At 48.0% G+C, this 27,340-nt stretch overlaps 12 protein-coding genes across 12 annotated transcripts; 8 read left to right on the forward strand and 4 right to left on the reverse strand.

Annotated features, from left to right (window-relative positions):
• Positions 1 to 981: 981 nt before the first annotated feature.
• Positions 982 to 1,763, forward strand: N7478_000844 (60S ribosomal protein uL1; the record flags this gene model as incomplete). Its single annotated transcript, XM_056917059.1, has 3 exons — positions 982 to 1,000; positions 1,062 to 1,433; positions 1,501 to 1,763. The coding sequence occupies 3 exons, from the start codon at positions 982 to 984 to the stop codon at positions 1,761 to 1,763; spliced, it is 654 nt and encodes a 217-aa protein (XP_056784939.1).
• Positions 1,764 to 2,013: 250 nt separating this feature from the next.
• N7478_000845 (uncharacterized protein) lies at positions 2,014 to 3,261 on the reverse strand (the record flags this gene model as incomplete). The annotated part of the gene is made up of 1 exon (XM_056917060.1): positions 2,014 to 3,261. One exon carries the CDS (start codon positions 3,259 to 3,261, stop codon positions 2,014 to 2,016), a length of 1,248 nt encoding a protein of 415 aa, XP_056784940.1.
• A 273-nt stretch (positions 3,262 to 3,534) lies between these two features.
• Positions 3,535 to 4,974, forward strand: N7478_000846 (putative proline-rich, actin-associated protein Vrp1; the record flags this gene model as incomplete). The annotated part of the gene is made up of 2 exons (XM_056917061.1): positions 3,535 to 3,657; positions 3,739 to 4,974. 2 exons carry the CDS (start codon positions 3,535 to 3,537, stop codon positions 4,972 to 4,974), a joined length of 1,359 nt encoding a protein of 452 aa, XP_056784941.1.
• Positions 4,975 to 6,218: 1,244 nt separating this feature from the next.
• Positions 6,219 to 6,583, forward strand: N7478_000847 (U6 snRNA-associated Sm-like protein LSm8; the record flags this gene model as incomplete). The annotated part of the gene is made up of 2 exons (XM_056917062.1): positions 6,219 to 6,243; positions 6,312 to 6,583. 2 exons carry the CDS (start codon positions 6,219 to 6,221, stop codon positions 6,581 to 6,583), a joined length of 297 nt encoding a protein of 98 aa, XP_056784942.1.
• A 1,916-nt stretch (positions 6,584 to 8,499) lies between these two features.
• Positions 8,500 to 9,621, forward strand: N7478_000848 (uncharacterized protein; the record flags this gene model as incomplete). Its single annotated transcript, XM_056917063.1, has 1 exon — positions 8,500 to 9,621. One exon carries the CDS (start codon positions 8,500 to 8,502, stop codon positions 9,619 to 9,621), a length of 1,122 nt encoding a protein of 373 aa, XP_056784943.1.
• A 918-nt stretch (positions 9,622 to 10,539) lies between these two features.
• On the reverse strand, positions 10,540 to 11,032 carry N7478_000849 (uncharacterized protein; the record flags this gene model as incomplete). Its single annotated transcript, XM_056917064.1, has 3 exons — positions 10,540 to 10,631; positions 10,711 to 10,850; positions 10,899 to 11,032. The coding sequence occupies 3 exons, from the start codon at positions 11,030 to 11,032 to the stop codon at positions 10,540 to 10,542; spliced, it is 366 nt and encodes a 121-aa protein (XP_056784944.1).
• Positions 11,033 to 11,992: 960 nt separating this feature from the next.
• N7478_000850 (protein ERV29) lies at positions 11,993 to 13,329 on the reverse strand (the record flags this gene model as incomplete). Its single annotated transcript, XM_056917065.1, has 5 exons — positions 11,993 to 12,065; positions 12,124 to 12,188; positions 12,246 to 12,739; positions 12,894 to 13,006; positions 13,163 to 13,329. 5 exons carry the CDS (start codon positions 13,327 to 13,329, stop codon positions 11,993 to 11,995), a joined length of 912 nt encoding a protein of 303 aa, XP_056784945.1.
• Positions 13,330 to 13,970: 641 nt separating this feature from the next.
• Positions 13,971 to 15,122, reverse strand: N7478_000851 (uncharacterized protein; the record flags this gene model as incomplete). Its single annotated transcript, XM_056917066.1, has 1 exon — positions 13,971 to 15,122. One exon carries the CDS (start codon positions 15,120 to 15,122, stop codon positions 13,971 to 13,973), a length of 1,152 nt encoding a protein of 383 aa, XP_056784946.1.
• Positions 15,123 to 16,650: 1,528 nt separating this feature from the next.
• Positions 16,651 to 18,229, forward strand: N7478_000852 (putative nucleoside hydrolase; the record flags this gene model as incomplete). Its single annotated transcript, XM_056917067.1, has 6 exons — positions 16,651 to 16,686; positions 16,742 to 16,845; positions 16,907 to 17,076; positions 17,128 to 17,162; positions 17,228 to 17,527; positions 17,600 to 18,229. 6 exons carry the CDS (start codon positions 16,651 to 16,653, stop codon positions 18,227 to 18,229), a joined length of 1,275 nt encoding a protein of 424 aa, XP_056784947.1.
• An 889-nt stretch (positions 18,230 to 19,118) lies between these two features.
• Positions 19,119 to 19,655, forward strand: N7478_000853 (uncharacterized protein; the record flags this gene model as incomplete). Its single annotated transcript, XM_056917068.1, has 2 exons — positions 19,119 to 19,468; positions 19,598 to 19,655. 2 exons carry the CDS (start codon positions 19,119 to 19,121, stop codon positions 19,653 to 19,655), a joined length of 408 nt encoding a protein of 135 aa, XP_056784948.1.
• Positions 19,656 to 20,829: 1,174 nt separating this feature from the next.
• N7478_000854 (uncharacterized protein) lies at positions 20,830 to 22,042 on the forward strand (the record flags this gene model as incomplete). Its single annotated transcript, XM_056917069.1, has 2 exons — positions 20,830 to 21,408; positions 21,500 to 22,042. The coding sequence occupies 2 exons, from the start codon at positions 20,830 to 20,832 to the stop codon at positions 22,040 to 22,042; spliced, it is 1,122 nt and encodes a 373-aa protein (XP_056784949.1).
• A 2,461-nt stretch (positions 22,043 to 24,503) lies between these two features.
• On the forward strand, positions 24,504 to 26,636 carry N7478_000855 (Zn(II)2Cys6 transcription factor; the record flags this gene model as incomplete). The annotated part of the gene is made up of 2 exons (XM_056917070.1): positions 24,504 to 25,460; positions 25,530 to 26,636. The coding sequence occupies 2 exons, from the start codon at positions 24,504 to 24,506 to the stop codon at positions 26,634 to 26,636; spliced, it is 2,064 nt and encodes a 687-aa protein (XP_056784950.1).
• Positions 26,637 to 27,340: the final 704 nt, after the last annotated feature.

The raw sequence follows: 27,340 nt of genomic DNA on the forward strand, positions 1-27,340 counted from the left end.
CCTACATCAGAGGCTATCCTCATTCCTAAGACCTATTCTTCTCCACAAGACTTAGATAAAATAATAAATCGATTCAAGAGGCTTAGGCTACACAGTCTCAAAGTCGACCCGGGGTCATTCTCATCAACATATGAAGAAGAGTCTCAATTTCTTCATGATAAATGGCGATCCCGTATCCAAAGCCCACTACCTAGGGCCTTCATTGCAGTTGATTATCCCGATTCCGATAGAAGTATGGGCCACGTTACTTGGTCCGATAACTTTCCCCGAGCCAACTATGAATGAAGATGGAATTCTCGCTAAACCATGGGATGCATTTATTAAAGATCGGAAATACAACATGCGGGAGATATATCCAGGGTTGAGGATCTTAAAGATGCCCATATTGTGTACTTGGTTGTTGGTGTTTTCACTCTGCCTGAAGTTCGGCGAAATGGCCATGCTTCCCTGTTATTGGAGGCCATGATCAAGGCTATACATGATGATATTGATATTTATGGTGCAACTAAGGCAAGCATAACTATTCAGGTTGAACCTGAAAACGAGCGTGCGCTGCGGTTGTATGAGAGATTGGGCTTTAGTGTATGGGAGAAGACCCTTCCGATGGAAGACCAGTGGGGGAATACTTCACATGTCATTTCTTTAGGCATGAAGATTTCCAAAAAATGTAACCAGTCTTAATATGACAGCAATGAGAACATACTCAAATGATTAACTCTGAACATATTGTAGATTCCATCGATATCTGCCTGTATTTCGAGGTGTCGACTCTAGTAACAGGGCTCGTTATGTTAGGTTATCACGTGACCTAGCACAATGCTGATTCATCGGCCTCGTTTGAGGGCACCGCTAGGCCTAAATAGGACTAGTCTATTCACACACCCACAAGCGGAGAAAATTGCGGCAACCTTTTTCTTCTCCTCCAGACCATCTTGCGCTGAGCCACACCTTAAGAAATTCTTTTGGAAGACTGTCGCCATCATGTCCAAGATCACAGTCGGTATGTTCTACTCAAACCTATCTATGTCACATTAAATTGAACAGTGCTAATATCCTTCTAGCCGGAGTGCGCGAGAATGTCCAGTCGCTGCTCGACTACTCTCTCAACGAGAAGAAGCGTAACTTCCTCGAGACCGTTGAGCTTCAAATCGGCCTGAAGAACTACGACCCCCAGCGTGACAAGCGTTTCTCTGGTACCATCAAGCTGCCTTCCATCCCTCGTCCCAACATGCGTATCTGTATCATTGGTGACCAGCACGATCTCGACCGTGCTAAGCACCACGGTATCGATGCCATGTCCACCGACGACTTGAAGAAGCTGAACAAGAACAAGAAGCTCATCAAGAAGCTTGCTCGCAACCACGATGCCTTCCTTGCTTCCGAGGCTCTGATCAAGCAGATTCCCCGTCTCCTGGGTCCTGGTCTGTCCAAGGGTATGTACAATCTCTTTTCTACGTAAAAAAATCATCGGACAGATTCTAACTTTTTTCCCCGCTACAGCCGGAAAGTTCCCTACCCCCATCTCCCACGCTGAGGACATGCAGAACAAGGTCAACGACGTCAAGTCCACCATCAAGTTCCAGCTTAAGAAGGTTCTCTGCCTCGGTGTTGCCGTCGGTAACGTCGGTATGGAGACTGAGGAGCTCACCGCTAACCTCATGTTGTCCATCAACTACCTTGTCTCCCTCCTCAAGAAGGGCTGGCAGAACGTTGGCAGCCTTGTCATCAAGGCTTCCATGTCTCCCCCCAAGCGCGTGTACTAGATTCTTCGTCACTTCATTGTGCCGGGGTTTTCTATAAAGGTGTCCGAGAAGTGAGGGCGTCATAGTTCATTCAATGGCCCTAAAAAATAAAAAATGAATCTCACGACTTGGTTATTAATATTTCTTCGCTGTAAATTTCGTACATGTGTAGTCGAAGATTGTAAATCACCATATAGTTCTTTGGAAATACTTTACATCGCTTTAATTGTCGTCAAATAACAGATGGCTATATATACAAGTATATTTTGGCTTATTCCATGCCCGCCATCAATTCTGTCTTATCCAAAATCATACCGCGCATACCAATAAACTCCCGCAAACTCTCCCACTCCTCACCAACTTCCTCGCCGCGCATATACGGATCCTTAAATCCCCACGCAACAGCAACCTTATCCATAGCAGCCCGCTCCTCCTCCCGCAGCCATCGCTGCCGCAAGGGAATACCAGGCAACCAGACCACACGCTCCATTTGATCATTAGCCGTAGTAATAGCCACAATTCCAAGGGATGATGTACCCGCAACGTAAGCCAGAGACGCTGCAAATGCAATCCCAGTCGCAGTGCTAGGATCCATGGTATTTTGGAAACTAGAAGCCCACGACGCAAGGGCATAGCATGCAGCCGGGGTACCAGCAAGACCAGCCAAGGGGACACCGGCTTTCTTGAAGACCTTTGCACGATGGAAAGCAGGCGCACAGAAAGTGTTGTCGATAATTGCTAGCACGAGCGAGAGGTTCTTCTGAGCAATGGCAACGTCTAAAGCCATGTTGGCTAATTCGGCAGGAATAGCACTGTTGACGCTCTTGGGGTTCGCCTTGAGGAATTTGACGGGGGAGCTGTTTTCCTCTGGTACGGGCTTGTTGGCGAATAGGTGGAAGATCTCGGGGAAGTGCTCTGTGCGCTGGAGGATGGTTTGGATCTTTGTGTAGCTCTCTAGGACCTCTGGTGAGATGAAGACTTTCTCATCTTTTACGAGATCGGTCGCGATTTGGGAGATGGTGTCTGCTAATCGAGGGTCGAAGTTTGGGGACGAATTGCCTTGCGGTATTTGCTTCGCGCCTCGTTTCTCCTCCATGTCCAGTAGTGAGGAGATCGCATTTCCCTCGTCGGGGGAATCCTCTGTTTGATCGTGCTCCTGGGATACAAGGGACTGGGCTATTTTCTGGCATTTTTGGAGAAGTTCCACCACGACTTCATTGGATGGTACACGGTCTGTCGTCTGAATAGTCGAAGCCTCTTGTTCGACTAGCTGAATAGCTGAGCCAGCATTGGGAAGTTTGGTTGCGAATGAGCGGGAGCTTAGGGTGGGATAGTATAGAGGGGATTTGGTGTACTGTTTTTGTAGAGCAGGAGGGTTGGGCGAAGATCGCGTTCGAGTCGATGCAAGCAGTCGAGCCAAAGGCAGGCGCTGCGGTGTCGCAGTCGAAAATTGACATAATTGACAGACAGAGGCTGAATTTTTAGAGCCTCTTTGGACTTTCAATGCTACCCTTTTCATGGTTACTGTGATCATCTGTGTTGTAATAATTGGCGGCAGTTGGAATAGGCCGAGCTTTTTTCTGATAGGAGAAGGAGGCTCTAGGGCGGAGTCTTTTCGCCCCGGCGCTGTTCAGTTCCCCGTAATCAACCTGACGTCTTTACTTCTGCCTTGCTACACCTCCTTCTGGTCAAGGAGCCCAGGACTATCCTACCTATTTGTACATGATTGAATAGTCTCTCATGTTGCAATCTACTCATCACTCTTATTGATCCTAACACACTTCTCGTCGACATGCCTCCTCCCCCTCCTCCCCCTCCTCCGCCGCCGCCCGGAGGCCTAGGTGGCCCTCCCCCACCACCACCACCTGCAGCTAGTTTACCTAGCAGACCGGGAAAATCAGAAGTCAAAGATCGTGTATGTATATTCGATATGCAATATCGATGTCTTTGATAGACTGTTTAGTCTGCCCAAATGGTTGACTAACTCTGTGAATAGGGCGCTTTGTTATCTGATATCCACAAAGGCGCTCGGCTGAAGAAAGCTGTTACCAATGACAGATCCGCGCCTGTAGTTGGAAAGACCGGAGGTGGTTCGGCTGCACCACCTATGGGAGCAGCACCTCCAGTTCCCGGCCTACGACCACCCCCCGGTGGACTGGCACCCCCAATCCCGTCAGGACCGGCTGCCAACCGACTACGGAGCAATAGCGAGGGGGTATCTAGCTCAGATGATGCATCTAGTAGTCCAGCAGCACAATTAGGCGGACTTTTTGCGGGTGGTATGCCAAAATTACGGAGTCGTGGTGGTGGTATCAACACAGGCGCCAACAAACAAGACTCTTCATACATATCAGAGTCTGAAAACTCGCGTCCAGCGCCTGCTGCACCACCTCCCAAGCCCCCAGGTGCTCCTCGACTACCTGGAGGCCGACCACCTCTACCACCTCCAACAGCAGAGTCGCCATCTGCGCCCGCGGTTAACCCGTTAGTTGCGAGCTTGAAAAAGGTACCTCCACGACCCGGTTCCAGACCATCATCTACTTTCTCTGCTTCTGAAAGCCCTCCGCGCGCGCCTCCTCCGCCCCCTGGGGCAAACAAGCCCCCTCCACCACCTCCAGTATCTCGAAAGCCATCTGCACCACCTCCGCCACCTCCTTCGGCAAGCCCGGCGGCTCCACCCCCTCCACCTCCATCAGCTCCTCCAACAACTTCTCGAGCTCCACCTCCTCCTCCAGCTGCTCCCGGAAGACCTGCACCTCCACCTGCACCACCTGGCGCCCCACCATCAATCGCAGCCCAAGCTGCCCGCACCGCACTAGGTAACCACACCACCAACACGCCATTAGCACCACCACCTCCGCCGCCAAATGCAGCTCCCGCAGCTCCTCCTCCACCTCCGCCAGTCTCTCCTCCTAGTGCACCACCCTCTCGTCCATCACCTGTTCCCTCTCGCCCTGCTTCACATGAACCTCCTACACCATTGAATCCCAGTGCGTATACGCTCACGACCAACGGTCGCTCCTCATCCCCTGCACCTTCGTCACAGGGTCTATCACACGGTCTATCTAGAAATGTTTCGATCAAGATAGAAGACCCGCGTTTCAAATTCCCAAGCGATGCTATGCTTCCCAGACCGCGGGACTTTAGAAGAGACCTTGGCGCACAGCCGATCAGATACCGTGCTGGGAAGGTGAGCAGTTTGCCGTTGGATCTAAACAGTTTGCGTCGTTGATTTGAGTGCATGGGACATTGCGGGCGATAGATATCGTGCACAGATAGTAAATTGTTATACCTTATATATACCTTTCAAAGATTGAAGTTTGTTTGGCTCGAGCCTTTATCCTGTAATATCTCTGAAGTTTCAATGACTAACCGCTCCGAGGCTTAGATTAATGTATACATTACTATCGGTGTATGTAGGTCCATGTGCTAGGTAGTAGTAGTACAGGTCGTTCTCCGCCCGGCAGCTCCGACAGATCCTTCAAATTGCCCAGGTGGAGATAGGTATGGATATGATAATTCCCAAGGTTATGTAGCCGCGACTGAGCGCAACATTGACGTTGAAATTTGAACAATATCCATGTTATATAGTAGTACGTTTACAATGAAATCGGAGTGTATGTCCAGGTGTACTTAGGAACCCTCCAGGGCTCCAAATGTCAAACATACGAGTCAGCTCCGACTTGAACTTGAACAAATGTTATAGGCGGCTCCCCCAGTATCGCGAGTAGTAGTCCTGGAGACATATATAGATCCACAATTATAGTAGTAGCACACAGCGCCATTCTTCTCAAATACGATAATACATCTTTGTGAAAATTGTCAAGATCGAATCTAAAACAACAGTTTTATCAGGCACTGGCAGGTAAATCATTACCTTTTACCTCGAAATAAGCAATGTCTATTTTGTTCATTAAAGTTCATACTTCATGAGCTCAGGATGCACGTGACCATTTCTGCCAATCAATGCAAACACGCGCAAATCCCCAAATCCCCGAGGTCATTGTTCATCCCACCGTGAACTGACTTGAGCTTCTCAAATCGACCGTTTTAATTATTACTGTAACCCGTTGCGCGATACATTTCCACCCATCGTGTCCTACAACAACGCTACGCTTATACCGTTGACATCGACCTTCAACAATCAAGCTTGAGCATTCGCTTGATTTGCATCAAAGAACTGCCTACGAGCTTCCTTCTGCTCGCATTTCCCAAACGCTTCCCAAATACCATTTGATATAGGCCCCTTCTCACGAAACGAAACTCCGCCCACGCCAGAATATCAAACATTCAGTTTCTCCAAATTCTCACGACCCCGACAAGGTGCGCAGACCTTGAAAAAGAACTCCCGATCAAAACATCAATTTGCGGTCAGGGCTCCTTGCGATCAATTGAAGTCAATTGACGCATCGAATTGCGCATAGCTGAGCCCTAGGTCAAATCCTAGTTGACCCTATCACCTTACATTCACCCATCATGTCTCTTCAACACTACATCAATAGTAAGCCAATTCCCATAAGATCGCCAGCAAACTATAACCAGCAAATTAACATACATGTCACTCAATAGAAAAAGTTCTCATCCTGACCGTGGACGGCCGAACACTACTGGGTACCCTCCTCTCAACCGACCAGCTTACCAACCTTGTTCTCACGGAAACCGTCGAACGCATCATCCGCACCCCGGAAGACGATGAGCCTTCATCGCAAGTCGAGCACGGCCTTTACTTAATTCGAGGAGATAATGTGGTACTCTGCGGCGAGGTGGACGATAAGATTGATGCGGACATCGACTGGAGCAAGGTGAAAGGCGAGGTGATTCGGGATACTAAAAATGCATGAGCGAGATCTAAACGATACTTTTTATTCTTCTTCTTTAATGTGTCATATTTGATATTTGGGCGTTGGGGCTACAGGAACATTTTGCATACAAATGAACAAGGAAGATGACCATGATTTGTGGCAGAGCGTCTTCAGGTTCGTGTCACAAAAAGCCTTTCTTTTGACAATTGAAACTTGACCATATAACTTGGCTGCAGCAACTACCTGGTTGTGACTGCATGATCTCTTTTTAACTTTTCTTTGTGTTGTTCCTTTTCTGTTCTGGACCTTTGCATCTAATGTCGGGTTCGAGACACCGGGCGTTAATCCTCTGTTAAGATACAATGACTTACATGACATAGTCGGGCACCTGGCGAGGTTTATGCTGATGGAATGGCTTCTATAATTAGAGGTCGATATGACTCAATTTACTGCAGGTCAGCGAGGCCTCACCGCTACCATGCATGAAGCGATTCGTGCCCAGCAAGCTAGGATGCTCCGCGGAATAGTCCGAGAACGATCGGAATTTCTATACCTAGTCAACCCAGTTAGGAGTCCCATCGCTTCCTCAGTCGGAAAATTTTATATTCGCAATTGAATTACGATACAATGTTTATATATTATTAAAATGATTCCTAGATCCCAGGGCCCTAGGGCTCTATGGATGTTATGGTAATACGGGGTAGACACAATCGCGAAGAATTGGTATTGTAGTTAGAAAAACGTGTAATTCTGGGGACAGTAGGTGGTTGATAATAGATAGGAGCCGTTGAGATATTATATATACCTCCTCTATACATCTATTCTACCATACTTCTTTCCAATCTCGAACATTGAAGGAATAGGACGTTCAACTGGGCTGATTACTGTATAGTATGTCCAGGTGAGGTGGATTTACAAGGGAATATCCCTACGCCATTCGGACAATGTGGAGAACAACATTACCAACCCAACCAACATCAGAATCGAGCATGTATACAGATGTATAGTTTTTTATATGCAAATTTCAAAGGATCCAGAGATATTTGGTCTCGTCGCTAGGCAGCCCCCTTTTTTTTTTCTTAAACTCCGCTTCCGGCGCACCAACCGCACTCCACAGCGGGAGGGTGCCAAGCCACCCCATGGATGAGGAGATATTACTCCGTACTGAGAGGATCAGGCATCCCGAATGTAAGTGAGACCTGTGTAAAGCCTAATTGTGTGATGTGTAGCGCCAACAAGCGAAATTGCGCGGCCTAAGTGGGATGCGGTCAAAAATTGAGACATGGGAACAATTGGGGTATGAAACTGTAGTACGATAAGACGTAATGTTTCAGGCCCAACGGGTCTTGAAACTAGAAGAATCAAGTTAGGCAGGGAATTGGATAAGAGAAATACAAAATTACCAAAAGTATAAGCGCGGAATCTCAAACACCGAATTAAGATGAAAACATCCGATACAAGTTAAGTTGGGTACAATGGGGTTAGAGAGAGCGAGAGGTACAAGCGTAACCATGGTCAACCCGGCGGCCGCAGAAGTACCGATGTGACCTTGCCCCCCAGTCTTACCCAACTCCCCCCAAACTCCCCTGATTCCCTCGATCGCCCGTTTCATGCACTCCCCTGCCCTGTCTTTTCTCAGCCCCTCCCCCATCGCTGGTCGTTGGGCTCAATCTTTCTTATCTGTCTTCTCTCTGGTCTCCATTTCTTCGCCCCTTTCTATTTTACAATCCACCAGCCCTTCATGTGGTCTCTAGTATCTCTGAACACTAAGCCACTGTCGGGTCAGATTCAACAGTTCTCCCGGGCCCATAGCCCGTCGTGAGCGTGTTTCTGGACCGCGTCCTAAGGAAACAAGGATCCCTGTGTGAACGGAAATCCTTCCAGGAGGAAAAGGAGGGCATCGCTAAACATCAGAATATTATTTTCAAGGGAAAACTAAACCCCTCCCCCGCGCCATGTGGCTCTACCGGGGTGCGCAGTCGGCGGTCTTCTACTACGCCAGTTGCACCCCGTGTGCTACTAGCATCGATCGTCGAAAACGAAAGAAGGAAGCTTCTCGCGCACAACGATTAAAGGAGAGATTCGACGCCGAGATCGTTACCGACCAACCCCGTCCTTTCTCGCAACCCACTCCATTTAGCACTAATGCAGGGTGGCGTGAGGAGCTCGTCCTGGGCCCAGGGCCTCCAACTCGACGTGGAGGAAACCGAAACATCCAGCGGACCGACAGCTGGACGACTGATCAAAGCTCACAAATGAAGAAGGATAAAAGCGGGAGCCTCATGCACCCGCTCGGTGAACGGTGGAATCGAATGCGATATCAACGCGAGGACGAACCACTCTGGGGCCAGGAACAGGAAGTAGTACGCGGGTCGTCAATTGGTTTCTCTGGTCGTGGCCGTGCAGACCCTAATGAGCCTTCAAAGTATTACACTGCCCGTGCGCCTCCTGTCAATGATTTCCATCCGCCAATTGTAAGCGGCCCTATTAGCCGCGCTGAAACTCGATGGATGCTTCAACCCCCGCCCAGCGCGAAGGTCATGGCTGGCAAGGAAAACTTTGATAATTCTCCGCGCGACAGTGTAGGTGGATTTCCAGGCGACCGTTTGTCTCGTGTTACTCAACACGGCCCCCGCCGCTACGAGAATCTCCCTGACCGATTCAGTAACGATGGCGCTTTCGATACAGATGCCATTCACCGGGCCATGCCGCGACGGCCATCTGTAACCCGTGTGCGTGACTATTCCAACGAAACCACACGAGATGACTTTGAGCTCTCAAGGCACTCCCGATCTGACTCTATCTTTTCCGTGGCCATCACCGATGACCAGTCACCGCATGCTTCTTGGAAATACCCAGACACCCCTGGCACGCGCCCGGCTTCCAAATCAACGGCCGACAGCGACGCAGTCCCTCACCGTCCACAAATATCCAAGACTCTATCCACCTTACAGCGACCTGAAAATAAACATAAAGTCCACCTTCTACACCTTGAGATCAATGACGAGTACCGCGACGAGGTTGGCCTCGGCCAACTAGAACGCATTCGCCCCTGGCGCTGGAGTATGGACATTTAATCTAACGGCCTCAAATAACCAACAACCTACATACCTACCTACCAACGTACCTACCTACGAAACATCACCAAAATACTCACCAGAACCAATTTCTCGTCGCTCTCCGTCCCCAACCAGCGACATTTATTTTCCTTTTCACTTCTCTCTGGCAACCAGCGTTCCAAGCAAAAAGAACAGCAAGCGATTTATTCTTTTCCACTTTAGCACCTGCGTGCGCACGCCCCAATCAATCATCCCTCCCCTCCCTGGCTTGGAATTCAAAACCTGGCTGGTCCAGAACACCAATACCACATGCCACACCCCGCGAAGAGAACTAAGAACCAAGAAAAAAAAACGCAAATACTTGGTCTGGTCAGATTCAGCACCTTACTATGATGACATGGAGCATGCGAATTTCGCTATTCCTCACATTCTTTCTTTCCCTCGACATTCCCCCTTTTTCTCATTTTCTCTTTTTTCCACTTTGAAGGTCCCGTTCCTGGACCCTGTCGATCATTTCCTATTCGAACAAAGGTTTTGCATCAATCTTGTTCTTTCCTTCTCTCATCGTCTTTTTCTACTATCATTAGACCCTTTCTTCCTCGTCTAACCCTCCCTGTACCATAATTATCTTGTCCCTTCGGGTTACATACATAGCGCATACATAGCATGATGCCCAGGTGGGTTCCTCAATTGAAACATTGGAAAATTTCAACATGTCTTTAGTACACTAGGTTGTGTAGCGTGCTTTCATAAATATAATTACTACCTACAGCACCTAAGTACCTCGTATGGCAAGTTTCGTAGTGAATGGAGATCATATTATTACGGACATCTAAATCCAGAGAGGAGTTGAATTTCCAGCGGTAGAATTACACGTTTCCGTGACCCCAGATGGAAACTTGAAGACATATCCATTTTCCGACAAGGATAGGAAAATCACTGGCCAATCTGATATCGACAATTTGCCAACACATCGAGAGTACGTGCCAGCTGCCGTCCAGATTCGTTCGCCATCTTAGTAAAAGCGTCTAGATAAATAATGTGTAGATTAGCATTCTATCCCAGGACATAAGAGTAAGTAAATTTATATAGTGTGTTGAAACCTACAATCAAGAGTCCCACCCAAAACAAAACCGTGCATTACACCACCAATAAACAATGTTGCAGGACTGGTATTCGACTCTGTTTGGTATACAGAGACGGGGATAGCTTGAAGGTCCCAGTAGAAATAGAACAATGTGATAAACCTGGAGCTGTATCATAAACAAATCGATAGTATGATAAATCGAACTAACCAAATGCGAAATATCGCTGTCCATCTATCTTCGGCGATAGATGCGCAAGACGAAGACAAGACCGAAGTAAATGGGTCGGGGCATGCGGCATTAATCTCAGTACCGATATCTGGCTCAATCAGAACGAAGGTCATTTTATCCTCCCGATTGTAATCGGTATCTTTTTGGTGATCAGGTTTCCGCGCGAGTCGTAGTTCATGAACTTCGTTGTTATGTCAAAGAAGGATCGGGTGGTGGTGAGATTGGGTCCTTTGGGGCTGTGAGAGCCAGGAGATGCCCGGGAGACGAGACGGAGCATTTTTGATGGAATTGGGAGATTCGAGGTAGTAGATGCTATTGAGATTTTGAGGTTGTATGTACACCTTGAGTGCTGGATAGAGGGCAGATTATGATGGTGATGGAGGAAGATGGAGTGTACAGTTGATATGCTGAGCGCTAAACCCAATACAGATAGACCATATCAGAATATGGGGAATTGGAGAGCTTTGGCTTGTGATAATAATGTTTTTACTGATTTACAATTACATAGCAAGAATGGAACTAGATTTTTTGCAGATTCAAGAGTACTCATGACTTCAATGCAACTTGTCATTCGTTATAGATTTGCTCACCAGATGGACTAATAGAACCACCACATGCAAGTACATGACCTTGAGATATTCTTTTTCACTTCAAGGTGGTCGCGTACCAAAGATGATGAACAATAAAACCAGAAAAAGAGTCAGAGACGGGATAAGACGACATGTCATGAATCCCGCGGGGCGTATGATGCGTAGGTTGGTGGGTACAATCAAAACAATGAAACCAGACTAGAAACAGGGCAGACGAAGACGAAGATATGAATGTGAAGATAATGAATGATGATGGCTCGCTTCAAACATTCGAATAACAAAACAAAACAGATCGCTATAGATCGTTCCAGTAGGTGAAGATTCGTGAGAAGGTATGCAGGAGCCTTCGATGAATGCAATGCGGTGTATTGCTTCTTCTACCATATGATTGTTTTGCCTTGGCGAGTTTGTTGGCGAGTGGAATCTTGGTGTCATAGAGGGTATATGGAGAAGAGCAGGTTGATCGTCTTCCTGTCCTCCGCTCTAGTAGACCTTCTTCTTCTCGTCCATGCTCAAATGGCCGGGGCCAGTGTTGATCAGCAGCAAGAGGCCACCACTGGAATGGGATTAGCACACTAACACAACATAAGTGACCTAGGATAAGTGAAACATACACAATGGACAGAATCTGGAAGAAATCGTACTTGGCGAAATCCTTTTGTGGGTGGTGGGGGTGGAGCTATAGTTGAATTTAAATTAGCAATGCCACGTCAAGCAGGGTGTGGTTAGATCTTACAGTCCAGAAGTTGTTGACAAGAACGTTGAAAACGCTCAGAAGAACAACAAGAACAATCGCACTCCACTTAGCCTTGAAGCCGACAATGACCATAACACACGCGACCAAACCGAAGAGGCTGACCAGCACGCGCCAAAAGCTCCATTGGCCAGAGAAAACAAAGCCAACGAACAGGAAGATGAGCAGCACACGACCAGCGAACTGTACGTACATCTTACGGTCCTTCTCGTCGAGCTGGGGCAAACCGGCAGGTACGAACTTCTTGCGGACCCAGGAGTCAGACAGCACCATAAGCAGACCGCCAACAACACTCAGGTTACGCAGGAAGAAGTTCAAATCGAAGATAAGACCGTATCCGAGACCCTGTGTAATAACGACAGCGAGCAATCCCGCGACACCGAACTCGGTGCGCTTGCGGGCAATGACCAAGGTGGAACAGACGGCCATGGCAATGACGTTAACGATTAGGAAAATGTGTGTAATTCCCCAGGGAACTATATCCAGCGAAAAAGAACAAAGTTAGCGACATTATTGGGAAATGAATATGTGAGTGCCCAGGTTTTGCGTGGGTAGGTTTGTTTTGTGCTGGAGGCCTTTCAGGTCCCAATGCGGGATAGGTAGGAGCCGAGGTGTTTCAGGTCGTCTTACTGTTGCGGAAATCGTTGAGATAGATCAGCTGGTCACTCCATTGTGTGAGGATGCGCAGCGAATCCTCAATGAATGTCACTACGATCAGGAATCGACCGATCGCGGGAAGGTACCTGTTTGGAACCGAGTGAACAGCGTGTCAGCGCATCATGATCTTGCCGAATCCCTTGATTGAGGGGACGGTGTTGGGTGATGTTTGTGTGTGTGATTGCTGCTTGCTTTGGTGGGAGACTGGGGAAGCTTCCAAAGCACTCAAGCGTAAAACATACGGCTTCACAGGGTCAGACATGGTATCTAGCCAGTCTTCAATCTTGCTGGTTTGCTCGCGGATGGCGTCGAGCGGGCTAGGGTCGCTGGTGGCATCTGCGCTACCGGGCCCGCCGAACGGGTTCTGGTGGCCGAGATTGTAGCCCGCGGTGCCACGGATCTGGGCCATGGCGGAAGGAGGTAGAGAGGGAGGTGTAGAAAAAGAGATACGAGGAACCAAAGAGTGTGGTAAAAGGGTCGGGGGTGGCTGAAGGAAGGGTCGAAGGGGAGTAAATAACAGGGTGGAGCCAATATACAAAGCAAGCTGCTCGCTCTTTAGGACACGATGCCCGGAACTCGACGCTAAACCGTAACGGGTAATGTGACGACAATCGTACACATTCTTATTCTTATTTATATCTTTGCTAGCATAATATGACTTGGATGGGCTTCAGATTGAATATGAAAAATAATGCGATTGCAAATAATGCTTCAATTGTGATACAGCTGAACTACACAGAGAAAATAGAATAAAATAAAACACCAGTCGTCCCAATGGTGTGCGCGCGTGCTTTTTTTGGAATCCGCCACATCCTCGGAGGAAGACAAGAGCAGATTTCATCACGATTTTTGCGTTGTGAACAGCGTTCCCAGTTTTCTCTGATTCTGGGAAAATATGCTGATATTATGGGACAGTCCCGGAAACGCCAAATCCAAGTCAAAGGGTAATAAGTACAGGTCCAGGTGAAAGTGAGATAGAGAGGAAGGAGGTAGAAACAATGGCAATGGCATCATAGGTGGAGAGAGAGGGCGGATGTCGGGTTAAGGAATTTAAGCGGCCCAGTCCGAGTCCAGCGGGTGACCCTTCTCACGAGAGCGCAGGATATCAGGGATGTAGGTAGGGGTGACAGTGACCTTGGGCTCAACAGGCAAAGGTGCCACGGGAGTAGGCTGGTTCTCTGAGGCGCTGGTCTCACTGACGCTCTCATCGGCCTTGCCACCCTTCTTCTTGGTCTTCTTAGTCTTAGAGACGGTAGTCCACTCGTCAACACCATTGGCAGCGCCCAGAATGCGCATCTGCTCTTCCTCTGAGGGAAGCTCCTGAGTCCACTTCTTCTGAGCTGGAGCGGAAGAAGGCTCGAAGGTGTCCAGAAGCTGGACAGGGGCGGAGGTTGAGGCGGGGGCTGGAGCAGCCTTGGGGGCACCGTTGACCTTGGCCTTGGGGGCCTCCTTGGTTTGCCAAGCGTTGGTGGCGGGAGCCTGAGATCTAGCAGCTTCACGGCGCTCGTGTTCACGGGCGGTATGGAGCTGCTTCTCGAGCAACTGCCGGCGCTGCTCTTCGGCTTCCTGAACCTGCTGCTTGCGGACCTCGTTCTTCTGGCGCTGTTGGCGCTGCTTCTTGGTCTCGACCTGCTTGAAATTCTGGACCTTCTGCTTCTTAGGCTCCGACTCAACGTTGCCGGTGACACGGAGAACAGATGCGCCAGGAGCGGGGGACTCCAGCATGTCGGAGACGTAACCAGCGGAGGGAACGGCGTTCACCTGGGGAGAGACAGCGGGGGACAGGTCATCGTCGGCGTCGGCGCCAGTGGTAGAGGAAGCGTGCGAGCCACTCTCAAGCTGCTGGGTCTTCTTAGCCTTCTTCTTCTGGTTCTTGCTGCCGGGAGCGGCGGCCGGGTTGGTGCCGTTCTTGATCGCAGCGACGCGGCGAGCCATCTCCTTGGGGTCGACATCATCCTCGGCCTTCTCGTCTTCGCTGGTGGGAGGGGAGACAACGGTCTTCAGCTCGGGCTTCTTAGCCGGCTCAGGGGCCTTGGTCTTCTTCTTTTGTTTCTTGGGCGCGACTGTAGCTTCGGCCTTCTCCACCACAGCCCGGACTGGGGCCTTGGCCTTCGGGGCGGCTGAGCCATTGGTGTAGTACCAGCCGAGGCTGCCAGCCACGACGAGCAGAAGGGCCCAGCTAATGTAAGGGTTCATAGTCATGATGCTACTAAAGCAATCAGTATCAATTGATTCGAGATAGTAGGCAATTGTCTTGTCTCGTGTGCTGGGCACGTACCGTTTTGAGAGGGGAAAAAAGGGTTAAGGAGTAGAATTACACGACCCTGCCACTGGTTTACACGGGAGGGTAGGACAGTTGCGCACGCGCACAGTCAATTTGGCACGCGCAGCCGCAAGCCAAATTGGTTGTACACGGTTGTCGGAAATGAATTGGAGGGGGAGGGCAAGGTCTAGATGGCCAGACTGCGCATGGATGTTTTTCGAAAGAGAGGAGCAATTAGATCCGCTTCAGCCGATAAGAGGGATCGTCCTGTGTCCCGTGCGATATCGATTTCACGAGTTGACTTCGTCGAAGTCCGGTGCAATGCGTGAGGTAGAAGATGGAGATTCCGTTGACACTGGGATTCGGAGGGTGGTGGCAATGAGCCCGCGTTTGCGCTCAACTTCGCGCTGAAGTAGGGACAGAAAGAAAAGATCAGAGCAATAAGGGCCCACGTAGAATGAGTACTTAAAGGGGTAGTGGGAAGAAGAGAAAAGAAAATAAGAAAAGGAAACGGGGAGACGTCGTGAGGAGGAACAGGAGAAGGGGAGCCAGAAAAGGACACGCTGAGGATCCGAGGGGGTCGTTCCATGGTATGGTAAACGGGGCGTATTAGATGGTCACTGTATGAAACTCCCCACCCCGTGGGCTAACAAGATATTGATTTGATAGAATGGAATAATTTGCATATATGGGCAGATTTCAAAGAAAAAAAAGGGTTAATTAGGCAACAGCTATGTTGATCTGAGTATTGATTGCAGAATTGCCTCGATTAATCATGCACTACTATGCATGATCAAGCTCAACCAGGATGTCAATACCAAATGGTAATACCAGAACCAGCCCTTCCCCTTGGGATCTTAAAAAGCCACCACACAAAGCCCATGCGCTTCTCCAAGTGGAGATGTAATACAGATGGGGAATCGCGAACAGGCCACGTCTCTAGTCTCCTTTCTCCCCTGTCGACTCCATGATCCAATATACTGTAAATTACCCGCCTCTACCAGCTTCTATGATTGGCTCTACTAGCAAGGTCCTATCCATCTCTATTTATCCTTTACCTCTTCCTTATTACTCCGTATATACTCCGTGCGGTCCAGACACAGGGGATTGAGTTAGTTCCCTTAAGTAGCGTACATTCTTTCTCGCCACGAGGAGTCGGAAGAGAGGTACCGACCACCGGGGATGTATCAGACTGTGCATAAGAGGGGGCTTAGATCTGGTTTTAAACCCGACCATCATGAATGGTGGAGGTTTTAGTGTTGTTTGTTTGTTTTATTTTATTCTGCTTATCCATAATTTTTTATGTACAGACGATCATGTCTCTTTTCGTGCTTTGAAGTTGTGCGGGCCAGTGCGGGCCAGTACGGCCTGAGGTGTCCATATGGAGCTGTTTAAGAGGGACCAAGGTTGAAGCGGCGATAACCATCAACTCTCTGATATCACACCTGTTAGTCACTTTGAAATAAAATGCCGGCTAAGAAAATCATTCTCGATACGGATCCAGTAAATGAACAATCGGAGTTTGAGTTTGCGGAACCTATATACTGATTGATCTTAGGGTATCGATGACATCCTGGCACTATTGCTGGCACTGTCCTCCAAATCTGAAGATCTCGAGTTGCTGCTCATTTCTTTGACCTTTGGTAACATCGAAGTAAAGAAGTGAGTAGTTTGATTTTTCATTCTCTGTATATGGTCTAATCTATTCATTATCAAAATCTAGCTGTCTTCGAAATGTGGTCTCCATGTTTCATATCCTTGAGCGGGAAATGCAGTGGCGCCGTGATAATGGAAAACCCGAAGGGTATGGCACCCTGCGTGCTTCTCGTCCGGTAGTAGCAGTAGGAGCAGAGGAACCTTTGGAAAGCCAAAAGATGCTTGCCGATTACTTTCGTATGTACTCTTCAGAATAGGGTCCGATAGCATCACTAACTTACCCCGCAGATGGAACCGATGGCCTCGGTGGTATCCACGACAGTGTATGACCAGCAACTTTTCTAATATCCCACAAAAGGAGGATCATCACAGCTAACAAATATCATAGCACCCACATCTCACAGCCAGCAAGCCATGGGACCATTTGTTTGATCCGGCGGTGGATCCCGAATCCATCCAGCCAGTCCAGGAAGGTGCCGAACCGCCAGACCATTCATTCATCCCATCAAGACTTCCTGCACACAAGGAAATTCTTCGTGCACTACGGGAAAATGATCCAGACACCGTGACTCTCGTAGCTGTTGGTCCACTTACCAATCTCGCGATGGCAGCAGCCGAGGACCCAGAGGCTTTCCTCCGAGTGAAAGAAGTCGTTGTGATGGGCGGCGCAATCAATGAGCCAGGCAATGTAAGAAAAAACAACAGCAACTACGTCAAAAGACCCAATGATCAATAATAAGAGAGCTAAAATATCCCACAGGTAACTCCAGTCGGCGAGTTCAACGCCTACGCAGACGCCTTTGCCGCTGCCCGCATCTTTGCACTAACATCACCAAGCCCCAACTCAACTCTCCCCCCAACAGAGAGTTCACTCCTACCACCTTATCCCGCAAACTTAAGCAAGCAATTGGCTCTCCGTCTCTTCCCACTGGATATCACTCTTCGCCACAACCTGTCTCGGGGCCAGTTCACCCAGGCCGTTGAGCCCCTTCTCGCTGCTGGTTCTCCTCTCGCGGAATGGGTTAATGCGTTTATGGGACATACGTTCCGGACATTGGAGCGTCTGCACCCTGGCCATGTTGGCGATGATGCCCAGTTGAGCTTGCATGATCCAGTTTGTGTTTGGTATGCGCTTACAGAGGAGGATTCGCATTGGACTCCTTCTGCCGATTCACCTGAAGATATCCGGATTGAGACGCTGGGACAATGGTCGCGTGGCATGTGTATTGTTGATCGGAGAAGTCGTCATAAGATCGATGGTGACGAGGAGAGCTCGAGTGACCATGGCTTGTGGTTGAGTACTCGTGCTGGTAATCGTATTTTGCGCATGGATGGATCGCCTGCAGAGAAGACTTTTGGGAAGATCCTTATTGATAGGTTGTTTCATTGAGATGGATCTTGATGTTCGGAGCATCGATAGATACCTGTTAACCGGGGCATGATATAGTATAGATTTGACGTGACCCTAGCCTGGATAGAATGCGCTTTTCAAAGATTGTTTATTTTTCATATAGCTGGTCATCTTTGAGCTTGAAATTTGATAAATAAAATAGGCACAGTATAGTGAAGCATACGGCAAGCATTAATAGTAGTAAAGGAGGAGAAGGGTCAAGAATGCCAGTGTAGTGAGTTACCTAGGTGTCTTAGAGGCTGGCCCCAGCTCCTGTCATATTAAAGAGTTCCACACCCTGAAATCGCATTTCTCGGCAGATGTACAAAGCCAAGTCTTTGCTTAATACATGCCAATCACACTCTAATTGGTTCATCACACCTAGTGGCTTATAATGATTCAGTCTGGAATGCATGCATCAATATCTGGCGATGGTACCAAATTCCATCGCAAACTATACAGAGTATCTACAGTATACTGAACCCAACCGCAGCACCTTGAATAATAAAGTATAAACAGACCACCATAAACAGTTTCAAGTAATTATTGTGAATATCAATCTTGAAGGAGGCTGGGAGAGTACTTAATACCGATATTCTCATGAACCCGTCGTGGAGAGCCTCCCGCCCTCGATAGGAATGTGGAATGTTGTAACCCAGCAATCTGTCCGATAATTTTTATACCTACCAACCAATGATAGTAAACAATCCATTGAGACCAGCCACTCAGTAACCCCCGGGGTCATAGCAAAGGTAGATCTATATAAGACGTTAGCCCAAGGGGGTGGAACCATGTTCATCACAATCTCTACTACCACCTCAGAACAGTTCCCCATACATTTTCAAGGTCCTACTAGCACCGAGTACATCATTAAAACCATCGATCCAACATGCAGATCCCCGCTATCTTCGGTATCTACCTCGTGGCTTTGGCCAGCACCACCGCAGCTATGCCCCACCTCGCCGGGCCTTACCACGGCCAAAACATCGCCGTGAAAGTCCCTACCAATTCAACGGGGGCTCATAATGCGACTACGACAGGGACACGAGGCAAAGCACCTCTTGCCACTGGACTGTCATCGGTGATTAAGAAAAACAAGAACAAGAACAAGACCATTCATGTTGCGCATGGGTTGAACTCGATCGATCATCCGACGCAAGGGAGCAACCATTGTAATGAGTTGTGTTCATTGGAGGCTCAGACGTGTACTGTTACGATGCCGGATGAAGATCAGTATTGGTAAGTGATACCTACATATACATACATACTACTACTACTACTACTACCTTCCACCTACTGCTAGTTGGAGTAGTACCTAGTAGTAGTCACATTGAAGTATAATTTGCTGACTTGACATGGTGGGCTTAGTTCGGAGATATACTCTACCTGCATCAAGAAATGTAAACCGGATAACTTCCAGAAGTAAGGGTACATACTAGGATGTTGACAACTTGGACCTTGAACTTTGGAAAACGAAAAAAATACCCTGATTTGATTTGAGTGTTATGAGCGAGAGATTATGCAATTCTTCAATGCATGTGTTTTTGGTGCATACATTAGTTATGGGAAATTAGTGTGGAATATGGAATGATAAATAATAAATTATAATTAATACTAGTATTTATTGCAAATGAGTATACCAGTAACTCGTACTAAAGTATGCAGTCAATTGCCGCTCAGCCATATTTTTAGATTATCATATGCATGATCGGAAGATGTAGGGTAAATCCATGGGACGTGGTTGGTCTAAGCATATTCAACGAAAAAGAAATATACGAAAGATATTAAACTTTCTCAAAAAGGAAGTTGTGGCGAAGAATAAGATGGAAGATTTTGCAGATTGTGCAGATCTTCTAGATCGTGACGTTATGGGTTGGATGGGTTGAATGCGGAACCTGATCTTGCCTAATTAGAAGGGAACTAGTAGTTCTTTTACTATTACCAAGTCCTCTTTTGATAATTGTGATAGTATACAGTGTTCATATGTCAAAGGTAGTTTATTCTCAAGGATGAATATGGGTGCAATCTGGTTAATAGGTTAATTAGGGGTAATTGGGACGTTGGGGTATGCGGCGTAGACTTTCCCGGAGTTGAGGGGAAGTCAGTAAAAGGGAACGGACTACGAGTCCAGCCTGTCCAGAGCACACGTGCTGGGCTACCACTCTGGACGAGGGGGGAACAGGGAGACGATCATTTAAACCTGGGCACAGCACTGTTGTGTGTGGAGAGAGCGACCCTGTACCTGCTGATAAGCTCGGGTTGCCCCACTTAACACCAGCAAATGCCCGTTGCTCCCTGGGGCACGAGCTCCGCTTTCTACCCAATCAGCGAGTCCCATTAACACTCGTGGGCTCTCCAAGCACGCGACACCGTGCCTTCTATACAAATCGGACGCTCTCGGTATATAATTCCTCACGGTGGTAATTCCCTCCCCCTCCTCCCTGTCGTACTATTCCCTTCGTTTTCGATTTCGATTTCCATTCCTTCACATTCCTGTTCTTCTCTTCGATTTTTGATCTACCCCCTATACTACGCCCCTATACTCCGTACATATCTCTTCTACCGAGCATGTCTCGTACAAGATTCCCCCCACGCCTGCCATGTCGGGCGAATTCATCATCAAGGATCAGCCTGTCGATGCCACAGATTCCTTCACACTACCACCGGCAGCTATGAGTCCCGCCAAACTAGACTCGATCAGTCGACGTTCCTCTCGATCGGATCCAACCTATGTGCCTGCGTCTCCTACTTCCCCGGATCTCACAGCGAGAAATAGATCGTCGCAGCAATCTCAATCTCAATCACAGACTCAGTCCCGATCCGGGACGGCGACAAAGCGTCCATTAGAAGATTTTGATCTCCCACCACCTCCAACTCGCACTCGCAAGATCATTCAGATGAAACCTAAGACTCAGACACAAACGAAGTCACCTGCGAAGTCGAAGGAGAACAACAAGGCTGCACAAACATCGTCTGAACCGGGAAACAAAGACGCTCCCGCTTCGAAGAAGAAACAGCCGAGTAGCACAAGTGCAGCTGGACGAAAGATTGCTCGCAAAACAGCACATAGCTTGATTGAGCGCCGGAGACGATCAAAGATGAATGAGGAATTCGGTACATTGAAGGATATGATCCCCGCCTGTAGAGGGCAAGAAATGCACAAACTTGCAATTCTCCAGGTACGTCCACTCCCTTCTCTAAGAGATCTAGAGATATGAACCTCCTTTGATTCGAAGCTTCCCCTAAAACAGCAACTAACATCTATACCAGGCAAGCATCGACTACGTCAATTATCTAGAACAATGCATCGGCGACCTCAAAACCGCAGGCACAACCCACACTGCCGGACCCCCCTCACCCACATCCCCAGAATTCATGGCCGGGGTACATGTATCCGGTAATGCCCCACGGGCTCCACAACGCCCACCCTCCTCCGTATACTCCTATTCTACCTCTGCATCCCCGGAGCTCATGCCCGGAAGTGGAATTATCTCAGATACATCGCCTTCTTTCTCCCCTAGAACTCGAATGCCCTCTGTTCATACACTGCCTGATATTGCATCGGCGCTGCCGAGTCCAGCGTTGGGACCTATGAATCAGAATATGGAAAACCTGCACGAGCTTCAGGGTATCGATGCTGAGGCTTCTGCTGCTTTGCTTATGCTTACGCGGGATCGAAGAGGGACGGCGGATTCTATCAATGAGCATTTTGCGAATGGCATCTCACTTGCTCCTGCTCCTTCGAGGGAGAAATCTGGTACCGAGGGTCCGAGAAGGAATGGGATGAGTGTTCGTGATTTACTTATTTCATGATAGATGATTTAGATTTGGAGAGAAGGCTCTAATTTTTGTTTTGATCCGGTTTACGTTTTCTTGGGTGTTAATATGAGGTGTTCAAATGGGTGGAGTCAGGATCTGGGTCGGAGGTTTTTCTGAGCGATTTTGTCTTAAAATTTGTAATTATTGTGCTACTTAATGTTTTATCGCCAATTTCTAGAGAAATATTTTGGATAGCACTTTCATATGCGTCAGTCTTTGACGTGAAGAAGTATAATTTGATTCATTTTGTACACCTAGAGCTCAGTGAGCCGCGCCGGACGCCGCTAAAGCTACCAGGGAGTGAGATCACAGTCGCGGCAGCTACGGAGCCTGTCAAATATCTTGGCTTCTGGCTGGACCAAGAACTTACCTTTGAATTTCATCGCCAAAAAGCAGTCCAAAAAGCCAACAAGTCCTTGGAAGTGTTGCGAAGCCTGGTAAGCTTAACTTCGGGCTCGTCAGTGGACGTTATGCGCTGTGTTTACTTAGCTGTGGTGCTGCTATAAATGCTATAAATGCTCTACGAATTGTTGGTGTGGTGGCAGCCACACAAAAAAGAGGAAGCTAAGAGAATCGCTATACTGTTTAGCTCTCTACAAAAACGTGCGGTGTGCTTAATCTCCGGTGCCTTTCGCACCACAGGAATCGCAGCGTTAAAAGCGGAGCTTATTATCCTGCCAATAGCTATCCAGATGGAGCGGTTAAAGAGATACCTTCCAACATGAATCTTGTCCGTAACCCTAATCTCTCAAGGATATGCCGCGCCACTTGAACAATCTCCAAATCAGCACCAGGCATACCCATAAGCCCAGCCAACACGGGAAGCTTCTCCGTCTTCCGAGTTATCGGCGAAAAGAATGGAATTTCACTAACTATCATAGAAATACAAGTTAGTAATATATGCTTTTCCTTGGTTTCAAAGGACTCACCAGGCATAGTTAACTCGGGAGCACCTGTCGAAGGACTGAGAGACGTAACAGAGAGCCCTGCTGATGGGGCAGTTGGGATACCAGGGTAAATATCACGGTATTTAAGAGTGACTTTGGCTATGGGGAGAAAAAATAATACATTCTCAGTCAAGGACATGTATCTCTGAAGGAACCAGGTACGGAATAACTTCTTGATGTTGATGAGGTAGTACTTCTTTTCCCAATCCCCTGGTTTCAAATTGTCAGCAAAGGCATCCATATCTGATACCGATCACCGCGCGGATTGATAGGTGCTTGATAATCCACACTTTGCATAGGATGTTCCGTCAGTGCGAAAGCACTCATAACAATCTTTCCGACGACATCTGCACCGACAGGAATTAATCGAGACACAGCTTTTGCTGTTTGTTGTCTTGGTGGATATAGTTGGTAGTATGGATGGCTTCCGAGTGAAGTTCTTGGACCACGAAGGTCAAAGATATCTTTTACTGCTAAGTTGAGGAAGCCAAGTAGCGCGAACAAAGCCACAGTTATCATCGCTGTATACTCGGCGTACATTGTAGAGTCTTCCTTGGATGATACTGTACGGACCTGCAGGAGTGGTATGTGGTAGTTCCGTTTCTTCTATGAAACAATACCATCCGATACCCCATTTTTGCATTAATATGAAAGTCTCTAGGTCAATTGTAAATCTTGATCTTTTTGCACCTGTGAAAATGATAGCGGAGAGAAATTCTTGTCGGAACACGTCGTCATGCAGATATCGAGATATGGCTGCTTGAAGAAATGATCGGTCTATCCGGTCCATAGTCTTTATTTCGAAAATTGAGACTAGGTAGTCTGTACACTTGTGAAGATTCCGTTTTCTAAGGAACTTGAATTCAATTAGAGTGATGTTCATGAGTGACAGGATTGAATGAATGATAATGATGTCTTACGTGGTTTGTGGGCCGCTGGATATAGGTTTCATTACTGAGACTGAAAGTAGTATACGGTGGTAGTTCGGGAGACTCTGTAAGCTCAATGGATGTCCGACGCTGAACTGGATGCTTGGGAATTCGTTGAGCGAGATTAAATCCCCCAAACAGTACTGAGAGAGATAATAAAGCCCAGTATAGCAGTTTGGTCAAGTTTTGTGGGCTGGAACCCGTCGCGTACCTTGTGGACCTTACCCAAAGAACGTCGCGACGGGGCAGAGGCAGAATTATCCCCCTCTTTGTTCAAAATAACAACGGATGAGATAAAGTCGAGTATTGAACTGGGCTTAGACCCCGCTCTGCAATAAAGATTAGTAGTGTCTACTATAGATAGCCATGGATACATCCTTATGGACCCACTTGATCACTATTGGCTGCGAGACCGGGAATTCGTAAACCTCCGAACCTCCGACCCAATCTGTTCGGCTGTTCCGCCCCCAAGCTCCAACGTCTACCGACATGCCAGTCAAACAGCCGATCGCACGTGTGGTCTAGACCATATCATTCTATCATTGAATTTCAAAGCTCTATATCTGAGTTTGCAGGGATATGGATGTCCGACGCTACAATGTAGAGCGATCTTGTCTGCGATGTCATGAGCGCAAAGTCCGTTGCGATAAGGGCAACCCGTGCAACAAATGTTTGAGCCTCAATGTACCATGCCAGTATCCTGGTACAAAACGTGCGAAGCGCCGAGCGCCGAAGTCTAGTGCTACTGATATGGTCACGCGATTGGAGCAACTTGAGCGTTCTATTGCTACTCTTGCGGAACAGCCAAGCCAATCTTCTTTGCCCGCTAGTCCGGCTTCTCAGCTTTCAAATACCCAGCTTTCTCTAGCCGAGAGTAGCCAAGCTCTTCATCGGCCAGCTTATCAACCTCTACAAAACCCACAGTCTAGTTCTGGCGCTGAACAAGCCTCTTCAAGTGAGGCTAGGACCGGCGAAGCGCTACCAGGTCCTCTAACCACTTCAGCTCCATCTCATGGTGGTTTCTTGGTGAAGAACGGTAGTTACGTTGATGAGCCGTTCTTGTCACGAGTGTTAGAGAAAGAGCAAGAGTTACAGTCGGCCATGGGGTCACCAGGTACAAATGATAATAGGGCTCAGAACCCCCAGCCCATGAAGATTGATGGCATCATCACCAATCCATCACTACTTCAATTGGATTTTCAGGGTCTTCTTCCAAGTAGATGGCAAGCCACTGTGCTTTGGGAGAGATTTTTGAGCCGTGTAGATCCGGTCGTCAAATGTATTCACGTTCCAACGACAAAGTCTCGCATTTTTGCTGCTATTAGTCGGCCTGACTCGGCTCCACCTGATGTCCATTGTTTGTTGTTTGCTATATTCTTCGGCGCAGCCACGACCATGTGCTCTGATGATCCTGGAAATGAGATATACCGCGCAGATCTGCGTCGATACCAGCAAGGTATAGAGCTTGCTATGTATAAGTCGTCTTTTCTGGAATCGCCCACAGTGAGATCTCTCCAGGCAATGGGTATTTACTTGGTAAGTTCTGTCCTTTGTCCTAGACATGTTATTTGGAGAAGCCCGTTTATAACATTAAACCACCTACAGACTTGTCTACGATCCACCAACAGCAGTCGCTCTGGCTTCACCTTACGCGGCCTAGCAATTCGAGCAGCGCAATCAATAGGTCTCCACCGCGACGGTAAACACTTCAAGCTTTCGCCTTTTGAGTCCGAGCTCCGTCGCCGAGTATGGTGGCTCTTAGAGACCACAGACGCCCGCATGGCAGAAGATCATGGTATAACGGTCGCATACCAAGGATACGGCGCTGACACCGAACTCCCCGCCAATATCGACGACCACAGCTTTTCAGAAGACACAGAGACAATCATATCCCAGCCCCGCTGGACAGACCTATCCTTCCCATTAATAATATGCGAATTTAACAAAATTTGGCCTCCAATCTGTCGCGCCTCAAGCAATCCGAACGACGGCGTGCGCCCCGAAGAAATTCTCGCCAAACTGAAAAATACTCTCCACGAAAGATACCTCCAGTACAGTGACCCAGATATCCCCATCCACCGCATGGGCGTAATGCTCAGTGAATTATTCATTTCCAAAATGGAAGTCCACATCCGACAAAAAAGCCTCCAGCTACAAGGTCCTAGCTCAATGCCGAAAGAGAGCACAGAAGCCACACAGGAACTTCTCAGGGTATCCTGTAATGCTCTAAACTGCGGCATAAGACTTTATCAAGATGAACTTTTACACGGTTTCCGCTGGTTATCATCTACATATACGCAGTTTCATCTGTTGACGTATATTCTTTGGCATCTTTGCGTATACCCGACAGATCCGTATGTGGATGAAGCGTGGCGTTCGGTGAATATGCATTTTGATCTTGTGCAAAGGGATCCGTCGTGGCCTGATCCTGGTCCGAAGTGGCCAATGCTTGCTCAGCTTCGGGCAAAGGCGTTGAAGATTCGAAATGTTAATACAGCTACGTTGCAGCAGCAGGGTGCTTCTATCTCTGATACTAGTGCTGGACCTGAGGCTGGTTCTCTTTATGTGGATGATGCTACGATGCAGGGGTTGGACTTTTCTCTTGCAGATATTGATGGTTTGGATCTTAATTGGGCTGAGTTCTTCCCTGACTGGAATTATATGGCGCAGAGCATTACGTTCATGTGTCAAGATGGAAGTGGTATTGCTTAGGTGGAATATGTAAGATGATATTTTGTGGCTTAATCTAATTCATTGATGGATCTGCGATACCACCTCCGCATGCTAGACATAAAACTCCAGGCTACCTCAAAAGGCTTCCTATGCGCCGGCCGGTTGTGATCCCTATCGTTTGGAGGTCCTTCCAAAAGTTAGTCTCACTGACCATAGCACATTTCTTAGCGGTAATATTGTCCGAGCAAATCTTAACAATAGATAGATAGTGCAAAGGCGCATCGTCACGAATACTTGAGCTAAGTGGCAATCATGACCATCACATGTGTTGGAAAGGTGTTCAGTGGACCTCGGGATTCATGTAAACTTTTCGCGCAAGGCTCGAGCTTCAATTTAATGGTGGATGCAGTACTCAGCAGAATATGGGCACTCGGAGGCATATACATTTTCGTAGTAATTTCAAGATTGGCGATTGTTGACCATGTAGGGGGAGTTCCGGGCGATCTCTTACCCAAATCGCTTGAAAAAGAGGTGTAGGTTGAAATAAAAGCCAGTCATAGATTATCGTGTTGGTTTTTCCCCTGAGACCGAAGACACCTAGGTTAGTAATTAGTGTGTCCTCGGACTGCGGTGCATGTACGTCGTGTCTGAGAATTGTGTTGTGCACGATGTGAGTCGTCCGCGAACCATTCAGATCCACTTCACAGTTACATCTGGGACGGAAAACCTGTAATTTTATGCAC

This window comes from Penicillium angulare (assembly GCF_028827245.1).
Source record: "Penicillium angulare strain IBT 27051 chromosome Unknown utg000001l_segment0_segment0, whole genome shotgun sequence".
NCBI lineage: Eukaryota > Fungi > Ascomycota > Eurotiomycetes > Eurotiales > Aspergillaceae > Penicillium > Penicillium angulare.